We start from the raw sequence: 25,869 nt of genomic DNA on the forward strand, positions 1-25,869 counted from the left end.
AATCCAGCTAGAAAATAAAGGCAGCCATGGTGCATTTGAGATTAAATTGTATAAATTACAATAACCTATGATTTGTCATATATTACTATTGTTGCCCACTCAGCATCCACTGCAGCCTGCTCATCCTGGAAGGGGGCTTCCTCCTTCTGTGGTCCCTTCTCAAGGTTTCTCCCTGTTCCCCCCCCCCCCAAAGGGTTTTATGGGAGTTTTTTCCCTTGCCTGGATGAGGGTTCACACTGGGGGAAGCCATTTATTATACACATATTACACATACACATATTATTTATATGTGAAATGTGCGATTGTGAAGCCCTTTGAGACTGAATTTGGATTAAGGGCTATAGAAATAAACTTGACAAAGCGGTGTAAGACTTCAAACAATCAATTCATATAAAATAGATTGAATTAAAAAACTAATGACACACACACGCACTCACCTTTTTATCAGTTCAATATGGTGAGCAACCACTTTCCTTCCTTTTATAGGAAATTAATTAATTTGCGCAGCTACAGTTCACTTGTGTAATTTACATGTAGCCTTGAAGGGATACACAGCATACTAACACAACGACTTCCGCTTCATTTCAAAACAAGTGAAATCACAATTCAAAGCGGAATCGCAACTCACTTTTAAAAACACAGTTTAGATGCCACGCTGCATGTTGGGAAATAAGAAATACAACATTAATCAATTAGGGGAAGAAAATAAAAATCACGTCCTTCTTTCAAATTGTGTTTTCTAATATGCCGTTTTCTTTTCCACCCCTGATGGTCCCGCTAGATTTTATTTTTGTTTTACTGGACCTGTGACACGCTCTCTGGGAGCCCTTCTTTAATTCATAGTTGGCAAGAGCTCGTTCCTATCAAACCTTCTATATTCTAATAATCTTTATTTAATCACTACTTCCCTTGCACCAGAAAAGATTAGATCATATATAAGGAAAGATACTCCTGCCATTGTCACACATAGAAGTCAAAAGGACTTAACAGTACTTTTACTGCCCAGTACTTAATAATACTTATACTGTCCATGAAAATGATATACAGTGAAAGGAATAGCTTGATGCTACTCCAGGACATAATGCAGTTTACAGCTCATTCTAACATTTTGCAGAAGTCCCCGTCCCCCCCTTGTGAGGGGATGAACGACCATATATTTTACTACGCAGTAGTCTTACTAAAATGGCAAGAACTGGATATCAAACGGTCATTCTACAAAGAAAACAATTTCAAAAACGTACCGACTGGACCCAAGCTGATAATGGTTCTTCAGAGTGACAAAACGTAGGCTAATTGTGCCGACTAATTTACAAAATATGCAATTTACATATTTCATTTCAAACTATATACTGTGTATGGGCTGGTAGACCCCGGCCACAGACCATGGAGGGTTTTGAGGTGAGAATAAATTAGTGTCTAATACATCCAAGTACCATAAGAACATGAAGAACTAACCACCAACTAAAGAAACTTTAAAAAATAAATATTTAATTTTGAAATAAATATTTGAAAAATAATCATAATAATAAAAAAATAAAAATCATATTCAACCTCAATAGTGTGTAAATAAAATAATATTCTAAACTTTAAAAAAGTTACATCCATTTAGTAGGAAGTCAGCATGTCTATGCAATTATTCAATAGTAATTGCACTATAGTACAATTCCTCTAATATCCACCTGTAACATATTGTACAATGTATTGAGATGCATTTATAATTAAAGTATTCTTGTCCCTAACCAAAAAATGAAATAGAAAAAAAATGGACAAAAGTGTAGTTTCTCGCAAACTAATGTCAACATTAAGGATACAAAGGAATTTCCTCAATCGATAGCTGTTAACCTTAACAAACAATCATCGATTAATCTAAGTAGTATAATTTCCGGTAAATTGTCGGAACGGCCGTGAATGGTGTGTGTTTAGGAATGAGGAAGCAGTAATATTTCTGAAGAAGCCATTCTGGTAAGGAGCAAATGGTGGGGGCTCGTCGCCCCATGTTCCAGAAGGAACGGGAGGAACTAACTAACTAACTAATATTTCTGTAAAGTAGGGGTGGAGCCGAATCCATATAATGCACTGTTTTTTTTAAACGAATATTTATTTCGTACAAATATTTAAAAAATGACTTGTTTTTCCGAAGAAAAGAAACTTCTGGAAAACGGCGAGTCCGATCCATGGGGGATGGGGATGGATGGGGGGATGGTAGCTCAGGAGGTAGAGCTGGTCGTCTAGTAATCTAAAGGTTGCTGGTTCGATCCCAGGCTCCTCCTGCTAGCATGCTGTAGTGTCCTTGAGCAAGACACTTAACCCCTAATTGCTCCTGATGGCTGCGTCCGTCGGTGTTTGAACAATTGTAAGTCGCTTTGGATAAAAGCGTCTGCTAAATGTAATGTAATGTAATGTAATCCGAATCCGTGGCACTCGGCAAGACGAGAAACTGAAACACGTCCACTCTCCATGGAGACGGGTCTTTGGCCTTAAATTGTATTATTTTTCCCTTTTCTAAAAATGCTACTCAGATCCTAGACGGCCTCTTTGGAGGTGCACAAGTGCTTCGCTTGCTCACCGGCTACACCACAGCAGGGAGCTGGGGAGGGAACAGGTAGACAATGAGAGGCAGAACGGGCGGACAACATTCATTGTCTGGAGGTAGAGGGTGTAGTGCTCTGTCCTTCACCCGAGGGCGGAGAGACAGGGAGCGAATCGCTGGTCTAAAAAAACGATTCTGTTGCCCAGTCTTGCATAATAGCGAGCACGACCGTATATCACTGAAAACACCAGTGGGAAATATTTATTCAGGATTTCTCTTACACACCCATCCTCTCTTGGGTCTCAGTCAATGAGCTTGAAGATCATTTCAATTCTAAAATAAGAAATGGCATTGCACCCACTAAGGTCAAAGTTGTCTCTGGTAAGAAAATATGTCCATGGAGAAATGCCACGCTGGTAAGAATAGAAAGAAAGCGAGTGTCGAAAAGCTGAATGCAAGAGAAAAAATACAAATAAAACATAAAAATAAAAAATACCTCCACGTTCATAAAGAGCGACTTTGCATTTCTAAGTGCTGAGGATTGCATGACGCTCCCTCTTGTGACATCATCGCCAAAAACAATAATAATACACATGCCTTGTTTTGCTACAAATCCACGATTCGATTTAAGGACACGAGTCGATTTTCGATTTAATCTTTTTTTTTTTTTTCCAGCACTGACGGCTATGCCATTGTTAGGCTATCGAGTCTTGATTTATTAAAGAAAAACTTGTTTCTTAATAAGTAACTTTTATTTCAATATTAAAAATAATAAATAACCAAAACACTGGCAGTAATAGGCAAATTACTACCTGCAGCTCCAGAGTTCCGAATAGTGATCTTTTCACCAAACAAAGCAAATAAAAACTCTAGAACTCTTTCCTCCCTCATTTACTGCCATAACATTGACAGGAAGAGGCCACGGGACCAGTTGTAGGTCCAGTTTTCCTGGACCTAATTCAGTTTTTCAATACATGTCATCCAATGTTTTTGTGTAAATGTTGTTTGTTTCTATGTTTATCTGTCTCACCGTGGTGATTCTCCCCCTCTTGCAGTAGTGATCAGTTGTTTATAGACCCAAACACGATAAATAGTTCTCTAAAGAGGGGGGTTGGTGGTGGCTCTCCATAACCAAAACTGTGCTCTTGTCATTCTACAGGTCATCCACAGGACAGAGGTATTGCAGCAGTTCTTGATGATTTAAGAATTAATGAAGAGTTGCATTGCAGGTTGAGAACTTGAACTCCTCTTGCAGACTAACTCTGTCCTGGATGCAAATGGCATACAAATACTCTGTGTTGTATGCCCAGCATGATGACAGCACAGGTGAAAAAAAAAAAAAAAAAAAGAAAAACTCTAGATGGTACTTCATGAAAAATCTCATGGAGCCGGCAAGCCGCAGTCAACTCCAGAGGCATTTGTTTACCAGCAGATCTTGACCTCCCCAATATGGCCACCATGTCGGACAATATTACCCACAAAAATACGAGAATCACGAACCCGATTGTGATTTTGAAGTTTGAAATCAAACGCTCATTTCGATCAATTTACGATTTCAAATCGGAATCTTGACATCCCTATTTGCGATTGTCGACAGTCACTGCCTGGTTTGGGAACTTTACTGCTCAGGACCGGCGGGCCTTGCAGAGGGTGGTGCGTTGAGCCGAACATACCACTGGTACTACCCTCCCCTCCATGCAGGACTTATACACCAGGAGGTGTAGTAGCAGAGCCCGCAGGATCATGAAGGATCCTCCTGTGCTGTTCTGGTCGGTGTTAGTGTATTGCCGTACTGTTGTATACTGTACTCTATATCTCAACACACACTACCTCACTTTATTCACATGCCACTTTACTGCACATATCTGTATATACACCATAATAGTCTTTTCTTTTTATTTCAATTTTGTATTCCTACTTTTTAAATTACTGTTTTTTTTACTCCAATTTAATTATTTTTACCAATTGAATTGCGTTTTAGGAATCAGTTTGTTTAGTTTGTTAGTTAGTTAGTTAGTTAGTTAGATAATTGCCAGTTAGGCAGTTATTGTGCATAATCTCCGGGTGCGTTGCAATGTCATTTTTATTACATATATGTATACTTGTATGTATATGTATGTGACAAATAAACATCTTGAATCTACATGCTCCCACTTGCTCAGATCATGGAAAACAACTAAATACGTTACCATAATTAAGCAGACGACTGCAAAATTAGCAAATTTACATAACCATATCACCAAGTTCAAGTTCAAGAGATTATTTGTCACATACATATACATGCGGTCATACATATATGCAGTGAAATGTCACGACACCCGGTGATTACGCACAATAAGTTCTAAAAATACAAAAATATACCAAAAGGTGCGTAATCGACACAAGGTGCTCGCGCAGGCAGCCGCAAGGGGAGGCGCCACAATCACGATTCTGGGTTCTATAATTATATAATAGAATAAGTTGACTGTGTTGTATTAAATATACATTTAAATCCTCCGAAATGAAACTTACCTGAACTTACGTCCCTCCAGCACTTACCTCACAGAGTAGAAGTCCTGGCTATTAAAATTACCAACCTTGCATCAGTAATAACATGAAAAATTACAATAAAAGTAAAAGGTGGACCGGAGGGAAAGGTACATGTGTACTAGATATGTGTCTGGGCAAGATATACACATTCATGAGGAACGTGTTCTCGGCGCGCCCCAGGGGACTATGGTCCAATACAATCACTGAGCACTAAACAAATCAACGATTGGACGTGCCAGATGTTTCTCCAATTTAACAAAAACCAAACTGAAGTAATTGATTTTGGAGCCAAGGAAGAATGACTAAAGGTCAGTGCTCAGCTTCGATCGGTAATGTGAAAAAAACACAAACCAAGCCAAAAATCTTGGTGTTGTCATGGACTCGAAGCTAAATTTCAATAACCACATTAAAACAATTACAAAGTCAGCCTACTATCACCTTAAGAATATATCAAGGATTAAAGTATTTATGTCTCAGCAGGATTTGGAAAAACTTGTCCATGCATTCATCTTCAGTAGACTAGACGACTGTAACGGTGTCTTTGCAGGCCTGGATCAGACAGCTGCAGTTGATTCAGAACGCTGCTGCTCGAGTCCTCACTAAGACCAAGAAAGTGGATCATATCAGTCCAGTTCTCAGATCTTTACACTGGCTTCCTGTCCGTCAAAGAATGTATTTCAAAATACTACTGTTGGTTAATAAAGCACAGAACGGCCAAAATACATTTCTGATCCTCTGCTACGTTATGGACCATCCAGACCTCTCAGGTCGTCTGGGACAGCTCTGCTTTCAGTCCCCGGAGTCAGAACTAAACATGGAGAAGCAGCGTTCAGTTTTTATGCTCCACATATCTGGGACAAAGTCCCAGAAAACTCTCACCTCTTTTAAATCAAGGCTGAAGACTTTTGTTTGCCGCTTCCCTTTACTTAAACAAATATGAATTTCTTGCACCGTACTGTAACTTTTATGACCTTATTTCAAGCATTCTATTTCTTAACTTTTCTTTCCTTTGCACTTTGTCTTAAAGCTTCTGATGCTTTATGTAAAGCACTTTGAATTGCCTTGTTGTTGAAATGTGCTATACAAATAAACTTGCCTCGCCTTCTGATCTCGATTTGATTTGTATCTTTCTCGACTGCAATGTTCACGCTGTGTTATTTTATCTTTAAAAGGGATACAAACTCGGCAAATTTAATTACGTAGCAATGAAACATTTGGCGACCAAAAACGGAATACGTTTTAAGGCCGAGTTATATTCCGGCACGCAGGTGGCTTGATTCCCGACTTGCTTAGTACGCACAGTCAGCAACATTGGACAACTACAGGTACTCCTCACTTAACGACCCAGGTTCGTTCCTGGACCAGATCTTAAGTGAATTGTTTGATAAGCGAAGACCTGTGTTATTTCACGGTAAAGGGGCGTGGCCATTGCCAACGCTAGTGTAGTGAATACTGACAGATTGCAGGACCGACACTGAGAACGGTGATGAGATGTATACAGTGTATATAGTGTCTATAGTATGTACTGTATATAGTGTATATAGTGTGTATGGAATATATAGTGTATATAGTATATATAGCATATAAAGGGTGATGCACCATGGGATCGCTGCAGTATTGTATGAAGTGTACAAAAAAGACTTGTCAGAGAGCTGGTCGTAAGTCCGAACGGTCATTAAACAGGTAGGTCGTTAAGTGAGGAGTACCTGTATAGACACACAGCTCCCGCTACGGGAAGCCGTAGGAATTACACCGCAATTGCCGAACGTGACTGAGGGTTCAAAAACGTTTGCAAACCCCTCGCCACTATATGACAGTGAATACATGCAACAAGTATCACTCATTGAGGATTTTTGTTTTCTGCCAGTCTCTCATAAGAACAAATACAAGAGTGAAAACAGTGACTTGTTTCTCGGAACCAATAAGCAAAAGTTATAACAATAATAATAATACACCGACATGCTAAACGGGCGACAACAGACGACCATTTCGTTAATTTTCCTTACGTCGTTTCAGCGAGACGGCCTGCAGGCAGGCGGTGATGATGTCATAGTTCTTCTGCAGTTTGTGTTGGAGCCGGTCGCGTCTCTTCAGCTGCCGCAGCAGCTTGGCTGACTGCAGCCCCGTGCGGTATTTTACTTCCTGGATGATGGAATGAAGCTCCTCGGGCTCTATAAAAGAAAGACACAATTTAAGGAGGAATTCAAATGATGATGTTGGTGCCGCGTGGAAAGATTTTAACCCTCCCCGAATGACAAATGGGTTTTAACACTAAATATAACAAACGCATCAATACACTTCATTTTAAAAGACGTCTTTTAATAGCTGCTGTTAGTAAAAGACCAACTGAAAAAACACCACTCTTCAAACTATTTTTTTTCCCCTTTTAAAATGTTAGTGTTTACCTGGAGTAGTTGTAATTCAATGCCGGAAACACATTCAAACTTTATCTATTTTATCGCCCATTTTCCACATATATATATATTTTTTTAATAGACACAAACCATTCAATACGTCTGAAAATTACGGGTGAACAATATAAATTGAACAGAAGCTAAATTTGGAAATTTGGAATTTCCAAATTTTTAATATATAAACAATACCTCTCATTTCGAGTGTTTTGGCAATGACAAAAAAAAGATTAAAGTGAAATTGATGGAAGACATTTTTTCCTGTGGATACCATTCCTGCACTCACAAATGTTGATATAAGTCTTTGGAGGTCCCCAAAACATGTTTGACATTTTCTTTTGCTGAAAATTCCACTCAGATTATGCATTTGAGCCACTGTGACATGCCTCCAAACTCTGACTGTTCCAAAAGGGGCTGCTTCAGTGTGTGTGGATTTAATTGTGAATGAGCAGCCAAGGCCCTAGTTTTGAGCCAACGGGGTTTGAGAACAAGTTCCGGGTTGTGTGAGCCAATCAGGTTTTAGCTTTACTCCGAGCTCTGTTTTATTAACTTGGTAAACCTTCACCGATTTAACCCCAACGGTGCTCTGAAATCTGTATCACACACACACACACACACACACACACACACTTTTTATTTAGCTACCATGCATGCACAAAAAAAAATATATAAAAAAATTAAAAAACATCAGATACAGCTCTCCTCAGTCCTTTCTGTGTCAATTATGGGATGGTTCCCAGCAAAGCACAACGTATTACAGTCTATGCTCGAGGGCTGAATCATGCCCGGGCGTCATGTCGATTCAGATCTGTTTTCCACGCTGCAGTCAAACAGAAGCGCACACCAGAAGCATATCAAATGTAAAAACCACGGAACACTTTTCACAATGAAATAATCCCACCGCACACCATTATCCAAACCATTCAACATGTCAGAAACAGGCAGAACTGTGCTTATTATTATGGCCCGCAAACAGTGACGAGGACTCGCAAACGATTTTTCTGTAGTGAACAAAAGAGTGCTCAAAGGAGTGCATCGTCAATTCACAAACCGAAAAATAATTACTGAGGACTCAATTCTGAGTCCAGGGCAAAAACAAAAAGCCAAGGGGTTTGGCCCAAGTCATATAGAATGTGATTGATCAATCTCTACAGCATTCCACCAAAATGAATAGTTTGACAGAATTCAGTGATTCCCGTGAGAATTCCATTCACCGCTCAGAGCCGAACTCCTTCATCCTCCACGTCCTCCCTCGTTCACCGCGCGTTACACCGACTGAACCGAAGCAACAGAGAGTCGGGAAACCGAACGACTGTTTTTAATGATTGACTCGTCAAGAACCAAATAAAAAAAAAAAGTAATAATATGATAATTTACTTCCAGGGTCACTTTCAGAGTGAGACTAGTTCTGACGAATGCAGAGCGACTCCTTTGTCTGGAACTGATGTATTGGTGCAGCAATTTTGATCGTGGAGCACCAACGCTTGTTTGCATTGTAGATGTATTTTAAGTGGAATTTCACAGATTTCACAGCACACCTGGGCGAGACCTCCATCACTCCTCCATCTCTTTTTCTGTCTCTTCTGTCATCTGCCTCTCCAGTCGCCTTGAGGCGGAAACTCTCATTTCTAACCCAAAGGGCCGATAAAATGAGCCTGGGAAGCCGACGAATCTGCAGCTCATGTTTCATTTGCTCTAAAGAACACGTCTGGCCACCCTCCGTTTCAGACCCATCTCCACCCGACCTTGCCCGGGTCGGACCAATCGCAAACAGTTCATCTAATACGGGGCGGGTTCGATACGATGACGATGCAGAGGAGAGCCGCTGATTGGTCGTTTCGTAAACAACCGATATGACTCCCGCTGATGTGGAACGGTCTGTCTAATCTGCTATCGCGGCAGAGTTAAGCGAACTGGACGGGATATTGGCTCTAAAAAGCTTTTGTTGAGAAGAAAGATGTGTTTGCCGTACTTCCGAAAGTTTAATTCAAGAGGTTTATTCGTCACATACATACACATACTTTCATACATACATGCAGTGAAATGTCAAGAGTAATTTACGTACTCACTCGCTCAGCGCTATATCACGTTTCATTGCTCTGATTGGTTGTAGGTCAGGCCAGTGCTCCGACTGGTTGTAGGTCAGGCCAGTGCTCCGACTGGTTGTAGGTCAGGCCAGTGCTCCGACTGGTTGTAGCTCTAGCCAGTGCTCCGACTGGTTGTAGGTCAGGCCAGTGCTCTGATTGGTTGTAGGTCAGGCCAGTGCTCCGACTGGTTGTAGGTCAGGCCAGTGCTCCGACTGGTTGTAGGTCAGGCCAGTGCTCCGACTGGTTGTAGGTCAGGCCAGTGCTCCGACTGGTTGTAGGTCAGGCCAGTGCTCCGACTGGTTGTAGGTCAGGCCAGTGCTCCGACTGGTTGTAGGTCAGGCCAGTGCTCCGACTGGTTGTAGGTCAGGCCAGTGCTCCGATTTGTTGTAGGTCAGGCCAGTGCTCCGATTGGTTGTAGGTCAGGCCAGTGCTCCGACTGGTTGTAGGTCAGGCCAGTGCTCCGACTGGTTGTAGGTCAGGCCAGTGTTCCGATTGGTTGTAGGTCAGGCCAGTGCTCCGATTGGTTGTAGGTCTATCAAATTGCGTCCAGAAACACTTTGGTCTGCGCCTGTTGGTAACGCCCCTTGGAAATCCAAAAATGAACTGAGAGCTTCCAGACTAATACCAGTTGTGAACTGGTGTGGCTATGCCAGGCCACGATCAAATTTAAAATTTATATGAAAAAAAATATATATATACACAAATAAAAACAAAACAAAAAACAGGAAGGAGAAGGAGAATCATTGTATTTGCAACCATAACACTTTCCCTCGAGTCACAAGGGAGGCAGGCCAGATGTCACTCATATTAGGGCTGCACGAATAAAATCGTATCAAAATTGCCATCTCAGTTAACACCTCTGATCTCATTCCTACGAGAGGGTGTGCAGCCATCTCGCTCTCTCTCAGTTTCGTCATTATTACACCACGTGACAAAAACAGCGGAAACGTCGCAAAAGAGAAAGTAACTGAAGGAGGCACTACAACGGCGGGGATAATAGCAATTTTCGGACCGTTTCGAACGGTCGCGAACGCACAAAAGCGATTCAGCTGTCTGGCCTCTTTCTGAGATCGTCCGCTGTGCTCGAGCCCAGCGGCTTTAGCTAAAGGACAGCCAGGAGTATCGTGTCGTGGTTATAACTACCTAAATGAGTACAAATTACACGGTCACCCATTTAATCAGAGGTCAGTTATTTCTGAATAACTGACCGCTGCCTGTTGATAACGTGTTGGCTCGGTGTCTGGACAATTTTCCTTAGTGGATACTAGACGTACTAGTTCTAAAATCACATTAAAGTCAATATTCTGTCTCAATGTATTATTTTATTCAGTCATTTAACGAGTGTCAGTGTTTAAATCAAAAGTCAAATCAAATCGTGGATTTGGAGACTCGCGACACCCCTTACAAAATGTGTCCCTAGGAATCCTACGAGAATCATGATCTCAATTCTAATCAAAAATCATGACCATTCATGGCGATGACCATTTTATTCAAATTCCTGAATCCTTTGCATATATTGTGACCCATCGCCGATTTTAGGAACGTTTGGTGCCGTTTCACTTTTTCTTTTTTCAAACACACGTCATATTAAAGTGGAGAATCAGAGCTTCAAAACAAGGTCCCACTTGTGTGAATCAAGCAAATATGATGAGGGTGGGGCAAACTGTGTTTCTGAGATTATCACCCTCAGAGTTTTCCCGAAGGATCCACGTCTTGTTTACGGAAATTACGTCAGCTTTCCTTATTAGCGTGTTACGCCGCCTACACAACGATCGGTCCAGGTGTGTGTATAAAACACGTAAGATTTAAAGGTTGAACTCTATCAAAATGGTTTCACATTGTGACTTCACATCATATGGTAGATGGAGGAATGATCTTCACCTGGACGGTCGCTTTAAAGGAAACCATCGATCGTAAGTGAACGGGGTTTCTCCATGTAATCTAATGGGAACATTTAACTTCAGGGTTTAACATTGTTTTACTATTTTTAAGTCAAACTTGGTTTTGAAAATACGTTGAGATTTAAAAAAAACCCCAAAAAAAACAAACACAAAGGAACACAAATCTGGAAAAAAAAATTTGAATTTTCCTTAGAGAAAGATTTTTTTTCAGGCTGCTCCTGGCCATTTTAGAAATGCATGACAATGCGGGTTTTGCTGCGGTGGGTCACATATACTCTTCATAACGCGGCTACAGTTTTCTCCAATAGACACTTTTTTCGACAGTAGATGTCTCCGCCGCTCAACTAGATCAACAGCTTCTTCATGTAAATCCAACCGCAAACACCCTTCATGCTTCATTTGTTGACCAAAGCATTCCAAGGAGACAATGGGTCACGAAAACGTACACTTCCTCAAATATAGGAGTTGTCAATCTTTAAGCACATCCGCCCTGATCTGAGCACTTTACCTAGACCCCTCCCCACTGAGGACCATTTGCAAATTAAAGGGGACCTATTACACCACCTTTTCAACGAGTTAATAGGTCTCCAAGGTCTCGAAAACAGGTCGGGAGTTTTTTGCTGAAAATACCACTCAGGTTATGCATTCTAGTCATTCTAACATGCCTCAAAACCCCTCTTGTTCCTGGCGTTCCTGAACCACATGTTTTCTGAAATAGGGACCCGCAACAAGCAGACTGGGTTGTTTTATTTCACAGTTTGTGTGTTAGTAGGCCCATCAGAGACCCCTTGTATGTGCACAAGCACTGAAAAAGTGATTTTTGCATAAGGGGTCAACTGGTTACATTGGTATGATAACAAAAGTTAAGAAGGATTCTTGGTAACTCTGCAAACTCAACACTCACAAAAATGGAATTCAGATACACTTGACTTTCTGTCACAGCTTTACTTTCTGTACCATTTACCATCAAGTACCACTGAGGTCATGTTTTAAAACATAATGAAGCTGTTGCAAACTGTTGAATGAATTCAGACATTTTTCCACCTCTTCCTCAGAACTCCTCCGAGTGTATTCTCAGAATTCTGACATTTTAATCTTATCCGTATTATTTTAAGAACTGACTATTTAAACATTTTCATCTGCATATTCTATCTTAAATCTCTAAATTCTGACTTTTTTTTTTCTCCCCAAAAAATTCTGACATTAAGCCTGCTCCATTTTTTTCAAATTCTAATTTTATCTAAGACATTTCTCTTTCATCTGAATATAATTCATAATTTTGACTTTTAAATACTTACTTTTTTTTTTTCATACCCCCCCCCCCCCAAGAATTACAATTGTTTTACTTTAATTTCATTGGATTATTTATTTTTTAGAATTCGGGCTGTTATCTCTGAATTCAGAGATACACATAATTACACATAATTATTCTCCTCACAATTCTGACTTTATTACTTACTTTACACACACACACACACACACACATACACATACACACACACTCCCTTATTTCAACGGGCTTTGTGTACCTTTCTGCGCCAGGTAGTTGACCTGCAGCCGGCGGGTGTGCCTCTCCTGCAGCTCCTGCAGGACGCTGGAGCCCAGGAAGGCGTCGGAGCTGGACGCCTCCGTGGAGCTGTCCACGTAGTCCCTCAGGCCGCCGCCGTACGTGTCGTACAGCTCCACCAGCAGGCAGTCCACGATGGACCTGCGATCTTCGCGATCGTGGATCTGTTGCGGTGACGACGGTGACGACGGCGGCGACGGTGACGGTGACGTGTCGCCTGGTAACTCCTGGGCGCTGACGCTCCGCGGCCGGACACCGGGGAGGCCGTCCGCGTGGGACGCGGCGGCGGAGCGGACCGAAACCCCGCTCCCCTCCACGGATCGCGTCTCGCCGAGGTCGCATATGTCAATTTCTAAAAGTTCGCCACCGATCAACGCCATTTTTGACCTCACATTGGCGGAGAGTTGCCAAATTTCTCCCGTCTGGCGTGTTCTTTAAGTCACGGGTGGCATTGTCAATTATGAACAATAATCATAAATGACGCTCCGACTCAGTTCCAGTGAACATATGGGGAGCGAGTGCATTTCACTCCTCCCCTCCTCTATCTTTCACCGCACTTTTATATCCCTTCCTGAAACTTCTCGCTGCTGTTAAGTGGTCCAGCCCACTCTCCCAAAAGTTGCGCGGCACCAGCCAAACTTTCCCCGTGGGGATGCGAGGCTCGTGAACGATTCGTTCGTGGTGAACGGATCCTCGTAAACGAGTCGGGAGTCGCTCGTTCTCTGTCGTAAGCGACTTGGAAAGTTGATAACTGCAGTGAACTGGAAATAATGACCACATATAATTACGAGGACTAAATAAATGTGTAAACTGGTGTGGGAAATGTATTTGTGCATAAACGTGACGGATGTAGACTTTTGCATTGCACCGAAATAAACCGTTTCGATGGAAGTCATTTATTTTTGTGACACACACTGTATCTCTCAAAAAAAAAAAGAGAGAATTGGGCTAAAAGTTCGCTGGGATGCATACTTCGCATTACTTCGCCCAAACCAAACCATATTGACATAATGAAACGATCCTGTGGGTATTCCATTCACAACTCAGAGCAGAGCGACCCCTCTGACGCTCGTCCACCCTGGCTCACCGAACGTGACGCGACCCAAATCAACCGAACGAACAGTCGGAAAATAGAAAGATTTTTCTTCCTGCCGAATCACTCGTCAAGAACCGAGTCTCGAGAAAGAGTCGAACCTTCCACCGCTATTTCCCTGCGCTGCTGCTCAGCAGGTGCGGCGCGCGGCAGAGGAAAGGGATTGACCAATTACAGAAGCGCAAAACTAAATAATAACAGATATCAAGCTGTATATTTATTCTATAAATGTATTCTAAAGATGTATACTATACATTTATTCTATATATTTATTGACTACATATTTATTCACATACCCCGCTCCAAGGCTATGGTAGCGTCTCGTTTTACCCTCTTTCCAAGACATAACTTTTTAAGAAACCGCATATAAACATTTATACATTAACGGATGCATTCATTAGATGTCGATATATATACCAGTTGTAACGCGGACATGTGACGTTTGTATTGCTTTATAATTGAATGTGAAGTACAAAGTAAGATATTAACACGCAACCAATACAGAGCAATAGGAATCCTGAGTTCCTATAAATTAGGATAATTTAACAAAATCCACCCGATGAAGCCACACAGACGTATCTCAATACATTCAGTTATTTTAATTGTAGTCAAAGTTTCAACCGAACTACCAAAAGACACCCAATGTTTAAAGCTTCTGATATGCTGAGCAAAAACGCGTTCCGAAAGCTGAGATCACGGCTATCGATGTTGAGCCTCTTGGGGTTCCGTAGGCCAGCGTCATGTGACCGGTAAACAGGAAGTGATCTCCCGAAACAAACTTTAAGGGCCGCCTCCTTCTCCTTCCTCTCCACCAACGCTGGTAAGACGTAGCTTAACGTTTACTCGGCGCCCAGTGGCTGGGTGGAGGCAGCCTCCAACCTTTGTGCATTTCCATGTCAAAATGGCCCCGGTGCGGTTTCGTCTGCCGAGCTTTTGGAGCTGCGCGTTCACCTGCGTCACTGTGTTGAGCGCCCTGGATGGAGGTGTCGCCGCGTATCGCAGTCCCAACATTGTTCTCATTCTCACCGACGACTTGGATATCGCCATCGGGGGTCTGGTGAGAGGAGTTTATTCATTCTTTTTTTTTTTAATTATTCCGTGTATTATTATATCTGAGTCCGTGGGTTAACAGTCACGGTATGTTACAATTCCAAATTCCAAATATTAATCATGTAGTAACTGTATATATATTTCTTAAATGTAATATTCTATTGTAATGGAGTCGTCCAACAGATGTTTTCAGAGCAGTGACTTTATCCTTGTTTTATTTGCCTTGTATACGATCTCCGGGCAATTGAGTGATTATTTTTTGTAATAAGTTGGTTTATTCTGAATTCATAATTTGCACATAAACGTGGAGAAATGTCTCTTGTTGATCACACTGTATGAGCAGACACTCATCTTTAATGATATAAATGTGTCTATCCACAAAACTAGTGAGTCAGCATTTGTGCAAGAAGTACTCAGACCTTTTACTTAAGTAAAAGTACAAATACCCTAACACAAAATGACTCTAATGAGAGTCTGAGTACCACTGAATATATTTGGAATTCGCTTTAATGCAGTAACAGTACTTGTGCTTTGGTACTTTCCGCCACAATGGATTAGTCATAGGTTTAGATGTATGTGTGATTGAGCTAAAGTAGTATATACAAGCAAATGAAGCAATCATATACCAATCAATCCATCTATCTAAGTATGCCTTTATTTTAAACCAGATTTGATTGTTACACTGTATATTTCCTATTTCAGAGTCCACTGACCAAGACAAGAAAGCTCATTGGAGATGCAGGCATATCGTTCAAAAATGCCGTAAGTAGGTTTATACTTGCATTCAATTTTTTATGGTTGCCATGTCCAATGAGCATTCGACCATGAAGTGAATGGAAGCGAAAACAGTCAAGTGGATTTTCTGATGACTTGAGAATTTTTCCTTTTTGTCTAAAGATCAACTACCTGACTCCTTTTGGACTTTGTATTGACAAAACTTAGGGCATGGGTTAACTGAGTGTAGTGCAAGCCAAACCTTATTTCAACTCAATCTACCTTAAAGGTCCTAAACTTGACAACATCCTGCTAGTTTATCTGATGCTGCTGTGTCCATATGCATATATGTGCTTATGCTTTGTGAACAACTGTGCATTGAGAATAATTATGTGCATAAACATTTTTCCTCTTGTTTCTTCAACCAGCTTATTTCTACACTGCTACTAAGCCATCAAACATTCTGAACAGTAGGCCTTTTTCTGAAGGGCAGTAGTCATCCTTTTACATTCCATTACTCTGTATTAGTGTATGTAAGGGATAATGTGCAGCCAGCCTGTCATTATTGCAAAAAATAACCCCCGTCAGTGGGAAGGGGGTTATTTCTAAATAATGACCGGTTGACTGCACATTATCCTGCCTATTTCATGTCTACCTACTAAATAAAAGAAGATGTGTGCCTACTTTGACAGCTGCCGCTGAGGAAATATTGTCTATGACACTGTAGCCAACACTATCTGTAAGGAGTGAAATTAAATAATAATAATAATAACAATAACGCCCTCCCTTCGCCCCACTCACCTCTTATTCTATACAGTCAATGACATCAATGAGGTTTCTGGGGTGAAAGTTGAATCCTGAACATCGGCCGATATTTTATCCAATCTTTAAAGCCATCTCCGTTTCCTTCCGACTCGTTTCTCGCCCAGTTCGTGGCCAGCCCGCTGTGCTGCCCAAGCCGAGCCAGCATCCTGACAGGCAAGTACCCCCACAACCACCATGTCATCAACAACACCCTGGAGGGCAACTGCAGCAGCACAGCCTGGCAGAAGAGCCAGGAGCCTCAGGCCTTCCCCGCCCTGCTGAAGGACCATGCCGGCTACCAGACCTTCTTCGCCGGGAAATACCTCAACGAGGTGAGAGGGAGGGAGGGATAGAGTGAGAAAGTTAAAATGAGCAGCAATAGGAATCAGTGATATGGTATGAAGTGATTGAAGCAGGTGGGATATTGGCATTTAACGCAAAGTAGTCCAATCCAAATTTTGATCAAGCCGTGTGACCATGTCTGGGGGGAGGGGAAGGTTGTGTTTCCGCATGCAAAATCTAATCTTAGTGAGAGGCCGTGACACTTTTCCTCAATTCTTTCACAACCTGTCATGAGATGTTCGGTAGGTTTTCCCCGACCGTCCCTCTGAAAGTTACGGCTGGTCTTGTTATTTAACTCGTGGCCAAAAAAGGGAAGTACACTTGACCTTCTTTTATTTGCCAATTGGGTGTACAGTGTTGTTCATCTTTGGTCACAGCGTTAATATTTGTGATTCAGATTTTTCTTATTTTTACATTTTTATTATTATTTCATGTAATTATTTTGTGTGTGTGTGTGTGTTTGTTTCAGTATGGGAACTCGAAGGCTGGTGGAGTGGGGCATGTCCCCCCAGGATGGAGCTACTGGATCGGATTGGTAATCATACGTTCACCACGGATGTGATCTCTTCCTCTGTCCATGTGTTGACATGTTTCAGATTCCAGTGAGATATTTGTCGTCATTTATTTTTCTCTTAATTCACCTTGACGATCCATTCCCTCCGTGAAGTCGACCTCCTCATCGGTGCGGTCACCTTTAAGTGCTTCTGGAGTACTGTACCACGCCCCCAACATCCTTCTCTTCGATCCTCTTTTTGTCATATTGTTCAGTCCTTTACTTCTTTTCATTCTTTTCGCTCCCGTTTCTTTTGCCCGTTGTTTCTCCAACGGGCCTGCTCCATCTTCCCTACGTGTTCTCCAATGTCGGTATGGTGTCACGAATACAAGAAAGTTGTAAGAACAGATAGAGTTGTGCCCGATCCGACTGGAACGCCGGCTTGAGGCGAAACCTCGACTCAGGTCGTCTGACCGCCACTAGGGGGCAGGGTTGACTCTCTGATGCGTTTTCTGGATTTAGTATAAAGCCTAACTAAGACTAACTGAATGTGATCATAACAATGTAGCGTTACATCCACATTACATGCAGTCTGTTCCAGTGTTTCCTGCAGATTTGCAGATTCTGATGGGTCTAGAGACTTGGCTTTGCGTGGGTTACAAAGCCTGAACTGTCTTTTTCTGTACGACTTTCAGTTCTGCCTCTATTGTGGTCTTATGATATATAGTTAGAATTAACAAACCTAAAGAACACTGATGGCGGTGTACATAATCAAACTGTTCTAAATCATTGAAACAGGTGAAATGGATACTGTACAACGCCGTTAAAATCAATCAAGTTGACAAAACAAACAATTGAAGAGAACCAAAAGGATCATTTGTTGCTCTGGCTGACGGCCAGGATTAATCTTCCCAAGACCAATCAAGCGGCACTCCCATTGTTCTAGTTGTCGATATTTGTACAAATCCTTGATATTTATGGTTTGGGTCTGCCTGCCGTGACAAAGAAAAAGGAGAACAAGTTCACGCCCGGAAGAGTTAGTTCTTGACACTGTCTGATCACATGTGGTGTCGGGGGCTTGCGAAAAGGTCACCTGACCGTCGGGTCACAAGGTGCATATTTATAGGACTCGGCAAAGACAACCTTCCACAAGCAACCGTTGTGTAAAAACTGCTTCATGGCATCGACTTGATGAGATCAGCCTGACACCCCCCCCCCCCCCCCTTTTTTTTTTTTTTTTTTTTTTTTACGCTTCTATAACCTCATCTGCTGAGCATTCAAACATTTATTTATTTATCAATTTATTTATTTTATTTTAATTTTTTTTTATGTTACTCACAAAATGATTGGCTCTCTGGTCTAAAGTCCTTGATACAGACGTAGCCGTTATCGAGTCAGACTCAAAAGAGAGTTCATGTTAATGTAAAGGTTCATCCAAAACGTTGGTCTTTTTTATCCTGTAAACAGGACATGACCTTTACATTTTTTTTTCTATATTAATAATTCTCTTTGTCAAATGTCGAGTACAATCATTCATATTTTGTCAACGTTGTTTTTGTTGTTCATTTTGTTTTTTGTTTTTCGTTTTTAAGGAGAGGAACTCTAAATACTACAACTACACGCTGTCAGTCAATGGAAAGGCCCAGCAACACGGTGCAGACTACAGCAAGGACTACCTGACGGATGTTCTGGTGAGTTGTAGTAAGCTATCAGACGTTGAGTATTCCATTTGTGACACTGTCGCCGTTCTTATGTAAAGTAAAAACAGTGGAGTGCTCATTCATGATATTGAAAACATATTTTAAAGAAGTCTGGTGTGCACTCTGTTGCCGTGTGAGCAGCTCCAGGTCCGCATTCACCTCTTCAAGTCTTCCATTGTCGTTGGAATTAGCATGTGGCGTAAAACGAGGGTGGTGAAGCCAGGCAGAGAAGCGATCGCCCGTGACACCGGTCGTTATTAACAGAGAGCAGTCATTATTCAGAAATAACTGAATGCTGATTGTTGCTATCAACCTATAAGAATCAAGTATTCCACAATGAACTGTGACAACCCTTTTTAATGGCATGTGTTAGCTTTGCCATGCCTAGTGTTTCATTGTCGAGGTAGAAGAAAATATTTCTCTGGTGTCACCTGATTTCCTGTCTGCCCCCGTCCCCCTTGCAGGCCAACAGGTCTCTAGACTTCCTCCAGTACAAGTCCAACTTCCAGCCGTTCTTCATGATGGTGTCCACGCCAGCCCCCCACTTCCCCTGGACGCCAGCCCCCCAATACCAGGACAAGTTCAGCGACATCCAGGCGCCCCGGGACCCCAACTTCAATGTTCATGGAAAGGTGCGTCCCTGCAGGCTCCGGTCCTGCCTGCTAGTACCTGTTTGAGCGTCCTCCTCAAATGGCTTGACACGACTCTCTGTGTCTTCCAGGACAAACACTGGCTCATCAGACAGGCCAAAACCCCCATGAGCAACTCGTCCATCAAGCTCCTGGATGATGCCTTCAGGAACCGGTCAGTTTCCTCTGGTTTGATCAGCGCTCACTTTGAGACGGTCACAAAATTGATGTCTGCCGCATCCAGTTTCGGTGCAAAACGGCGAATCTAGATAAGTTTTCAATTTCCATTACGTTGTTGTGCGTCCAACACACACACACACACACACACACACACACACACGCAGGTGGCGCACTCTGCTGTCAGTGGATGACCTGGTGGAGAAAGTGGTGCAGAGATTAGAGGCCCGGGGCGAACTGGACAACACCTACATCTTCTTCACCTCGGACAACGGCTACCATACTGGTACTCAGTACTGTGTGGATGTTTGCCCATATTTGGGCAAAACTGATATAATTTTTTGATATTCTCTCATCTATCCAATCTATGGTAATCTTAACTGTAGGATGTGTCACTTTGCGTGTGTTATTTGTGTTTGTTCTCTCTTTTCTTTTTCCTATTTCTTCTCGCTTCCTTTTTTCTGTGTCCTTTATCGGTCCTCCCGTCTCCCTGTCCTCTCAGGTCAGTTCTCTCTTCCTCTGGACAAGAGGCAACTGTATGAGTTTGACATCAGGGTTCCTCTCATGGTCAGAGGACCTAATATCAAGCCCAACCAGACCAGCCTGGTACAGACACACACACACACACACACTTTGCAATTCCCAAGCTGAAAACACATCTTTGACCGTGACAATTTATTCATCCCCAATGCACCGCCCCCAAATTTGGGAGGTGCCTGCAGATGGATGCTTATTCATGCTTCTGTCATTTGGTGCACAGCTGCCGGTGGCCAATGTGGACCTGGGTCCCACCATCCTGGACATGGCGGGCTACAACCTCAACAAAACCAACATGGACGGCATGTCCTTCCTGCCCGTGATGGTAGAGTACAGTTCACCACCTTCTGCATTTAGACACGGAACGGTTGTCAAGCCAGGAGTCGGGATGTTTACTTTTTTGTCAGTGTCGATCCATTTAGACAGTTTACTGATCAAATTCACCGCGGCTATCTTTCACTTCTTGCACGTGCTCGGTCAGTGCATTCTTGTCGGCAAAGGCGGACGCCGCCACCTAACAATGGAAATGACACATGCTTACACAACACAAATACATTGAATGACTGTTTCTTAAAAAGGATGGCTAAATAAAGTATCCAATATTGGAATTATTATTAATTAATTTATTTTTTTAAACAAAGTAATTTCACAGATGACCACTTTAGGCAACGTGTCAGAAGATTGGCCCTTTTTTTTTTTTTTTTTTTTTTTTTTTTATTTTCTTATATTTTTTTTTTATTGTGGTTAAAGCAACGTCGCATTAACATTTAGATAACCCGTGTATATATGTGCCTCTGATCAGGTGGGGCAGGTGAACAGCAGCAGCTGGAGGACAGATATCCTGGTGGAGTACGAGGGAGAGGGACGCAACGTGTCGGACCCCGCCTGTCCACTGCTGGGCCCTGGAGTGTCGGTACGGAGACCCGGAGGAGTGGCGGGATAGGCACAATGCACCGGTGCACCAGATGTTGTTGGTGTCATCGGATACCAGGTTTAATTGGGTACCCAAGCGGCAGAAAATCCCCAAAACATTAAGCTGATACCGAGAGCCATAGTAAACATGTCAACTATTTCTAGAAATACGTACACTTGATTTTGTGCTTTGCAGAGAAGCATGTTAATGGCTTGGTAGAAGTAGACCGGACGTGTTGGGGCAGCGTACGGGCACGGCGTCACACTATTAAATCCATGTTAATCCACTGTTGCAGCTCCACTGTCCACATCAGACGCCCACACTTGGCCACCGGGCATTTCACTATTTTCTGTGCGAGAGGGGTTTTTTTTTTTTGTTTTTTTGGGGGGTTTTTTTTTTCCAACTGCGCTCTTCTACGTGAGCCTTTTCCATCGAAGCACAAGATAAAACTACATAGAAATGTCTTTGTAAAGAGTGCGGTCAATTGAAATGTGTTTTATATGAGTCTACTTTTTATTTGAGACCTGGAGCTGCTGTTGGATTTGCTTATTTATCAAGACCCGTTTTAAATACAAAGAACAGTTGCTGTATTTAGTAAATGCAATACCGTACAAATATGTCCTACTGACCCATTTCAACAATTTCAGTCGTAGCTCATATTTCAGTGATATTGTGATGCTTGGCGGGGTCGACGTGACAGATTCCATGAAGGAGACAGATTCGAAGGAAGGAAGGCGACAGCTTCGAAGCCGGTTTTATTGCCTTCCTGAGGTTTACAGCTACCCCCGGGTTGAGGTATCCAGTAGGAAATGAACCCGCTGGGGTGGCTGTTTCCCTTTGTATTAAGCTCTTCAGACACTTTCTCTCCTTTCCACTCGCACCACTTCCCCTCTCCTTCCACAGTCATACACACACAGCGTTACACTATAAAGTTATTTATGGCTGACTACTATAAAAACCTTTTTTATGCCTTTTTTAACTGGATAACTGCAAGACTTTGTTTAACTTAAAATGTCTGCAGAGATCATAGCACGTATTGTGAGACCATCTAAACAAGATCGACATGTCAACGTCATTTTTAGACCCAATAAGCAGGAATCAGATTGTTTTATATTTTTCACACAATAACTAATGAAAGCATCAGTGGTATTTCAGACAACTTATTATCAAACTGTTATCAAAAAAAAAAAATATATCTATTTTTTTTTTGTTTCCAATTTTTATCTTCTCTCTACGACAACATCGACGCGTCCGGGACGCTTCACCGCGTAGCTGGTGCCACGGAGCGGGTGGAAAAACCGAAAACCACGCCCGTACGCTCCTCCAACCAATACGTTGTAGTTTTCTATCGTAATGATGAAAATACATTATACTCCACTCATTGGGCCTCATTCGCAAAACACCCCCATTATATAATGGTAAAGTTCAATGACGAAGGTTTCCACCAATTATTATTGATTTTTTTTCCCCCCTTCTCAGGTCTGAAGTTAATGTGTTTCGGAGCATGTGGGAAGGAATCACATCAACGTTGCTTTGACTGAACGACCAACTTAGAAGCTTGTTCAAAGTGATTCATTATGACAAACCTGACGGCAACGGAATTTGCTTTTATTGGAGCGTTTGTCTTACGGTGCCAAGTGGCGCCCCGGTGCCGTGATTAATTTGCGGACGGCCCTGAAGTGCTCCGCTATTTTTCTGATTTTGAGCCGGAAGAAGACGTCCAACTTGGGCGGGTAAAGGGCGATTAATAATTTTGCTGCGGCTTCACTGAGGATAAACACCACTCTGTCGCCCCCTGCAGGAGTGTTTCCCCGACTGCGTGTGCGAGGACTCCTACAACAACACCTACGCCTGCGTGCGCACCGTCGCGCCCTCCGCCAACCTCCAGTACTGCGACTTCGCCGACAACGAGGTCAGTTACCGCGCAGGGCGACGCCGCGCCGAAGCGTCTCAACTCGGCGTGGGGGCGGGGGCCGAAGCGTAACCGCTCTCTGCTCCTCCCGCCGCTCGCAGGTCTTCGTGGAGGTCTACAACTTGACGGCTGACCCCTACCAGCTCACCAACATCGCCAGTACCATCGACCAGGAGGTGCTGGAGCGGATGAACCAGCGGCTGATGATGCTTCAGTCCTGCTCGGGGCAGTCCTGTCGGACCCCTGGGGTGTACGACGCCAGGTGAGCTTTTCTTTTTTTTTTTTTTTATTCAGCTCTCTGCTTTTCCAAGATGAAATAAGAAAATACTTTACAAACTTGACAGTGGAAGTGTAAGTACTTTTATTGTATACTTAAGTAGAAGTATAAATACCACAAAGTACTCCTGTGGAAAGTGAAATTCCTCCATGCAACGTTCTGCTCAAACTAAAGTATTGTAGAGTTATATAATATATCAAAAGTAAAAGTATTTGTTTAGCACCAGACTTCATATTTCAATGGGAGGACACATTCCCTCCTTTTATTTTGTCCTGTGTTGGTTAGGCTTAGAGCTGACGTCCATCTTTGATCATCTTTTTTTTTTTTACAAGCTGATTTCCTCACCATTAGTGCTATAAACTCATTTAGTTAAAAAATAATAAACAGCACTTCCATTTGTATGAGACGATTGAAGCGGAATAAGGAAGTAAGATATTTGCTTTTAAACAGTAGGAGTAAAAGTAGCAGTTGGTTGAAGCGACCCCACCTCAGGCCGAGGTGCGGTTCCTGAGCTCGGTGCCCCCCGCTCTGGCTCCCCAGGTACAAGTTCGACCCCAGGCAGATGTTCCCGGACCGCGCCCACCGCCTCAGCCGACTGCGGCAGGTGCTGAAGTGAGGACGGAGGCAGGATGCAGGAGGGAACAGGAGGAAGAAGGGCGAAGAGCCGTCGTCTCTTTAGTGTGTTGTCGTGCTTCGTCGGGTCTCTCGTACTGTCGCTGCCTTTTCTTTACCCGGGGGCGGGGGAATCCCCGGGTTCCCAGAGGAACGGAGGAAAGATGGAGGTGTCCCAGTTAATCGTACAGGGTGGACAATTTTAAAACAAGAGGCCTTTATTTTTTTGTTTTTCTCGTTTTTGCTTTTGCCTCCCATCGCGCCCTTCCGCTGCAGGCTCCAGTGTTAAATGAATTATTTAAATCAAACCATTACTTGTTTTTTTGCATCCAGGACTTATTCTTGGAAGAGGTTATTTTTTTTGTGGGGGGTCAACAGCTGTTGAAGAAATAGTTTTGGGAACGATTCGGCACCTTAACATAACAGATAATTTGATTCTTTTTTGCGCCGTTTGTTTTTTAAAACAGCTTATTGGTGACTTCCTAAAGCAGAAAGCACATTTTTAAGAATATTGATGAAACGGTAGAAATAAATACAGATGGATACTTCTTAAAGTAGTTTCTGAAAGGGGGGGGGGGGGGGGGGAAACCAACTTGAATTAACACAACCAAAATATACGGATATTCCACGATTCTACAATGTTGGTGGGAAAATTAGTTAGAAATACATGATTTTGTTGACTGCTGAGTTAGTCATTAAAGACAATGAACATTGGAAAAATCCATTTCCTTTCCCCCCCCCCCCAGTTGTAGAAACATCTTACATGCTGGTTTACCAGTTGATCATATCATTTATAAATTTGATAAATTGGCGCGCAAAGATGTAAAATACTTATAGTATTTTGGAAGACAAAGCCATATAGTCGAGTGAGGAAAATAACAGTGGATCCTGAGGCGGGCGCCATTCCTGCATGATGGATGGGAACTATTGAGACAAAGTGTTTATTCTCAAAGAAAAGTAATCTTGTTTACATGTTGAACTGTGATTTTCGGGAGGAGAAAAGTAGTGAAGAATCCCTATGTGGCACCAATCTGATCGCGACTCACGGGTGGCATGGGCAGGCTTCCCCCCCCCCCCCCCCCCCCCCCCTTCCGGTTGACATGGTTTAACTAATTTCAAGGCCAGAATGAAAGCATTGTGACCTATTTTTGGGGGACGCTGGCCACGGTAAAATGTGAAATGATACACACAGGAGGACAGGCTAATTGTCACTCATCGACTGCATCCCAGATCTACCGCTGCTGTACAGTACATCTCTGCTAATTATCACCTACGTTTACCGCCAATTCCAACTCCTGCTGCCGATTTGTGTCCTACGTAGAAAACCTGCACACTGTTGTTCTGAGGGAGGGTGGGATCTTTCCTCCCTCTGTCACCAGGGGAAAAACCTGTTTTGATTCACTAATGCACTTTTCAATCAGTCAATTCTTTCAGTTTTATTATTATTTTTTTTAAAAGGATTTCAAAATGTTGTGTGTTTTGTTGAAATAAATAAAAATTCAAATCAGAGGAGACAGTCCGTTCATAATATGCTTTTTTTTTTGGTCCCATTGCAAGAAATCTGCTCTTGGAAGTGGAACAGAGTTATCTG

The 25,869-nt window shown here is 42.5% G+C and overlaps 2 protein-coding genes across 2 annotated transcripts in view; one reads left to right on the top strand and one right to left on the bottom strand.

Annotated features, from left to right (window-relative positions):
• Positions 1-13,405, bottom strand: part of tbc1d30 (TBC1 domain family, member 30) — a gene marked incomplete at both ends in the record, with an annotated part of 29,691 nt that extends 16,286 nt beyond the window's left edge. The window contains 2 exons of the mRNA XM_080022665.1: positions 7,066-7,230; positions 12,988-13,405. Of these exons, the coding sequence (XP_079878791.1) occupies positions 7,066-7,230; positions 12,988-13,405 (583 nt within the window). The remainder of the gene's footprint in view (positions 1-7,065; positions 7,231-12,987) is intronic.
• Positions 13,406-14,892: 1,487 nt separating this feature from the next.
• gnsa (glucosamine (N-acetyl)-6-sulfatase a) lies at positions 14,893-25,797 on the top strand. Its single transcript, XM_080022803.1, has 14 exons — positions 14,893-15,175; positions 15,871-15,930; positions 16,812-17,018; positions 17,498-17,563; positions 19,114-19,212; positions 19,686-19,853; positions 19,943-20,025; positions 20,195-20,313; positions 20,530-20,633; positions 20,788-20,889; positions 21,367-21,477; positions 23,279-23,389; positions 23,491-23,651; positions 24,207-25,797. Exons 1-14 carry the CDS (start codon positions 15,020-15,022, stop codon positions 24,280-24,282), a joined length of 1,623 nt encoding a protein of 540 aa, XP_079878929.1. The 5' UTR covers positions 14,893-15,019; the 3' UTR covers positions 24,283-25,797.
• Positions 25,798-25,869: the final 72 nt, after the last annotated feature.

This window comes from Zeus faber, assembly GCF_960531495.2.
Source record: "Zeus faber genome assembly, chromosome: 21".
Classification (NCBI taxonomy): domain Eukaryota; kingdom Metazoa; phylum Chordata; class Actinopteri; order Zeiformes; family Zeidae; genus Zeus; species Zeus faber.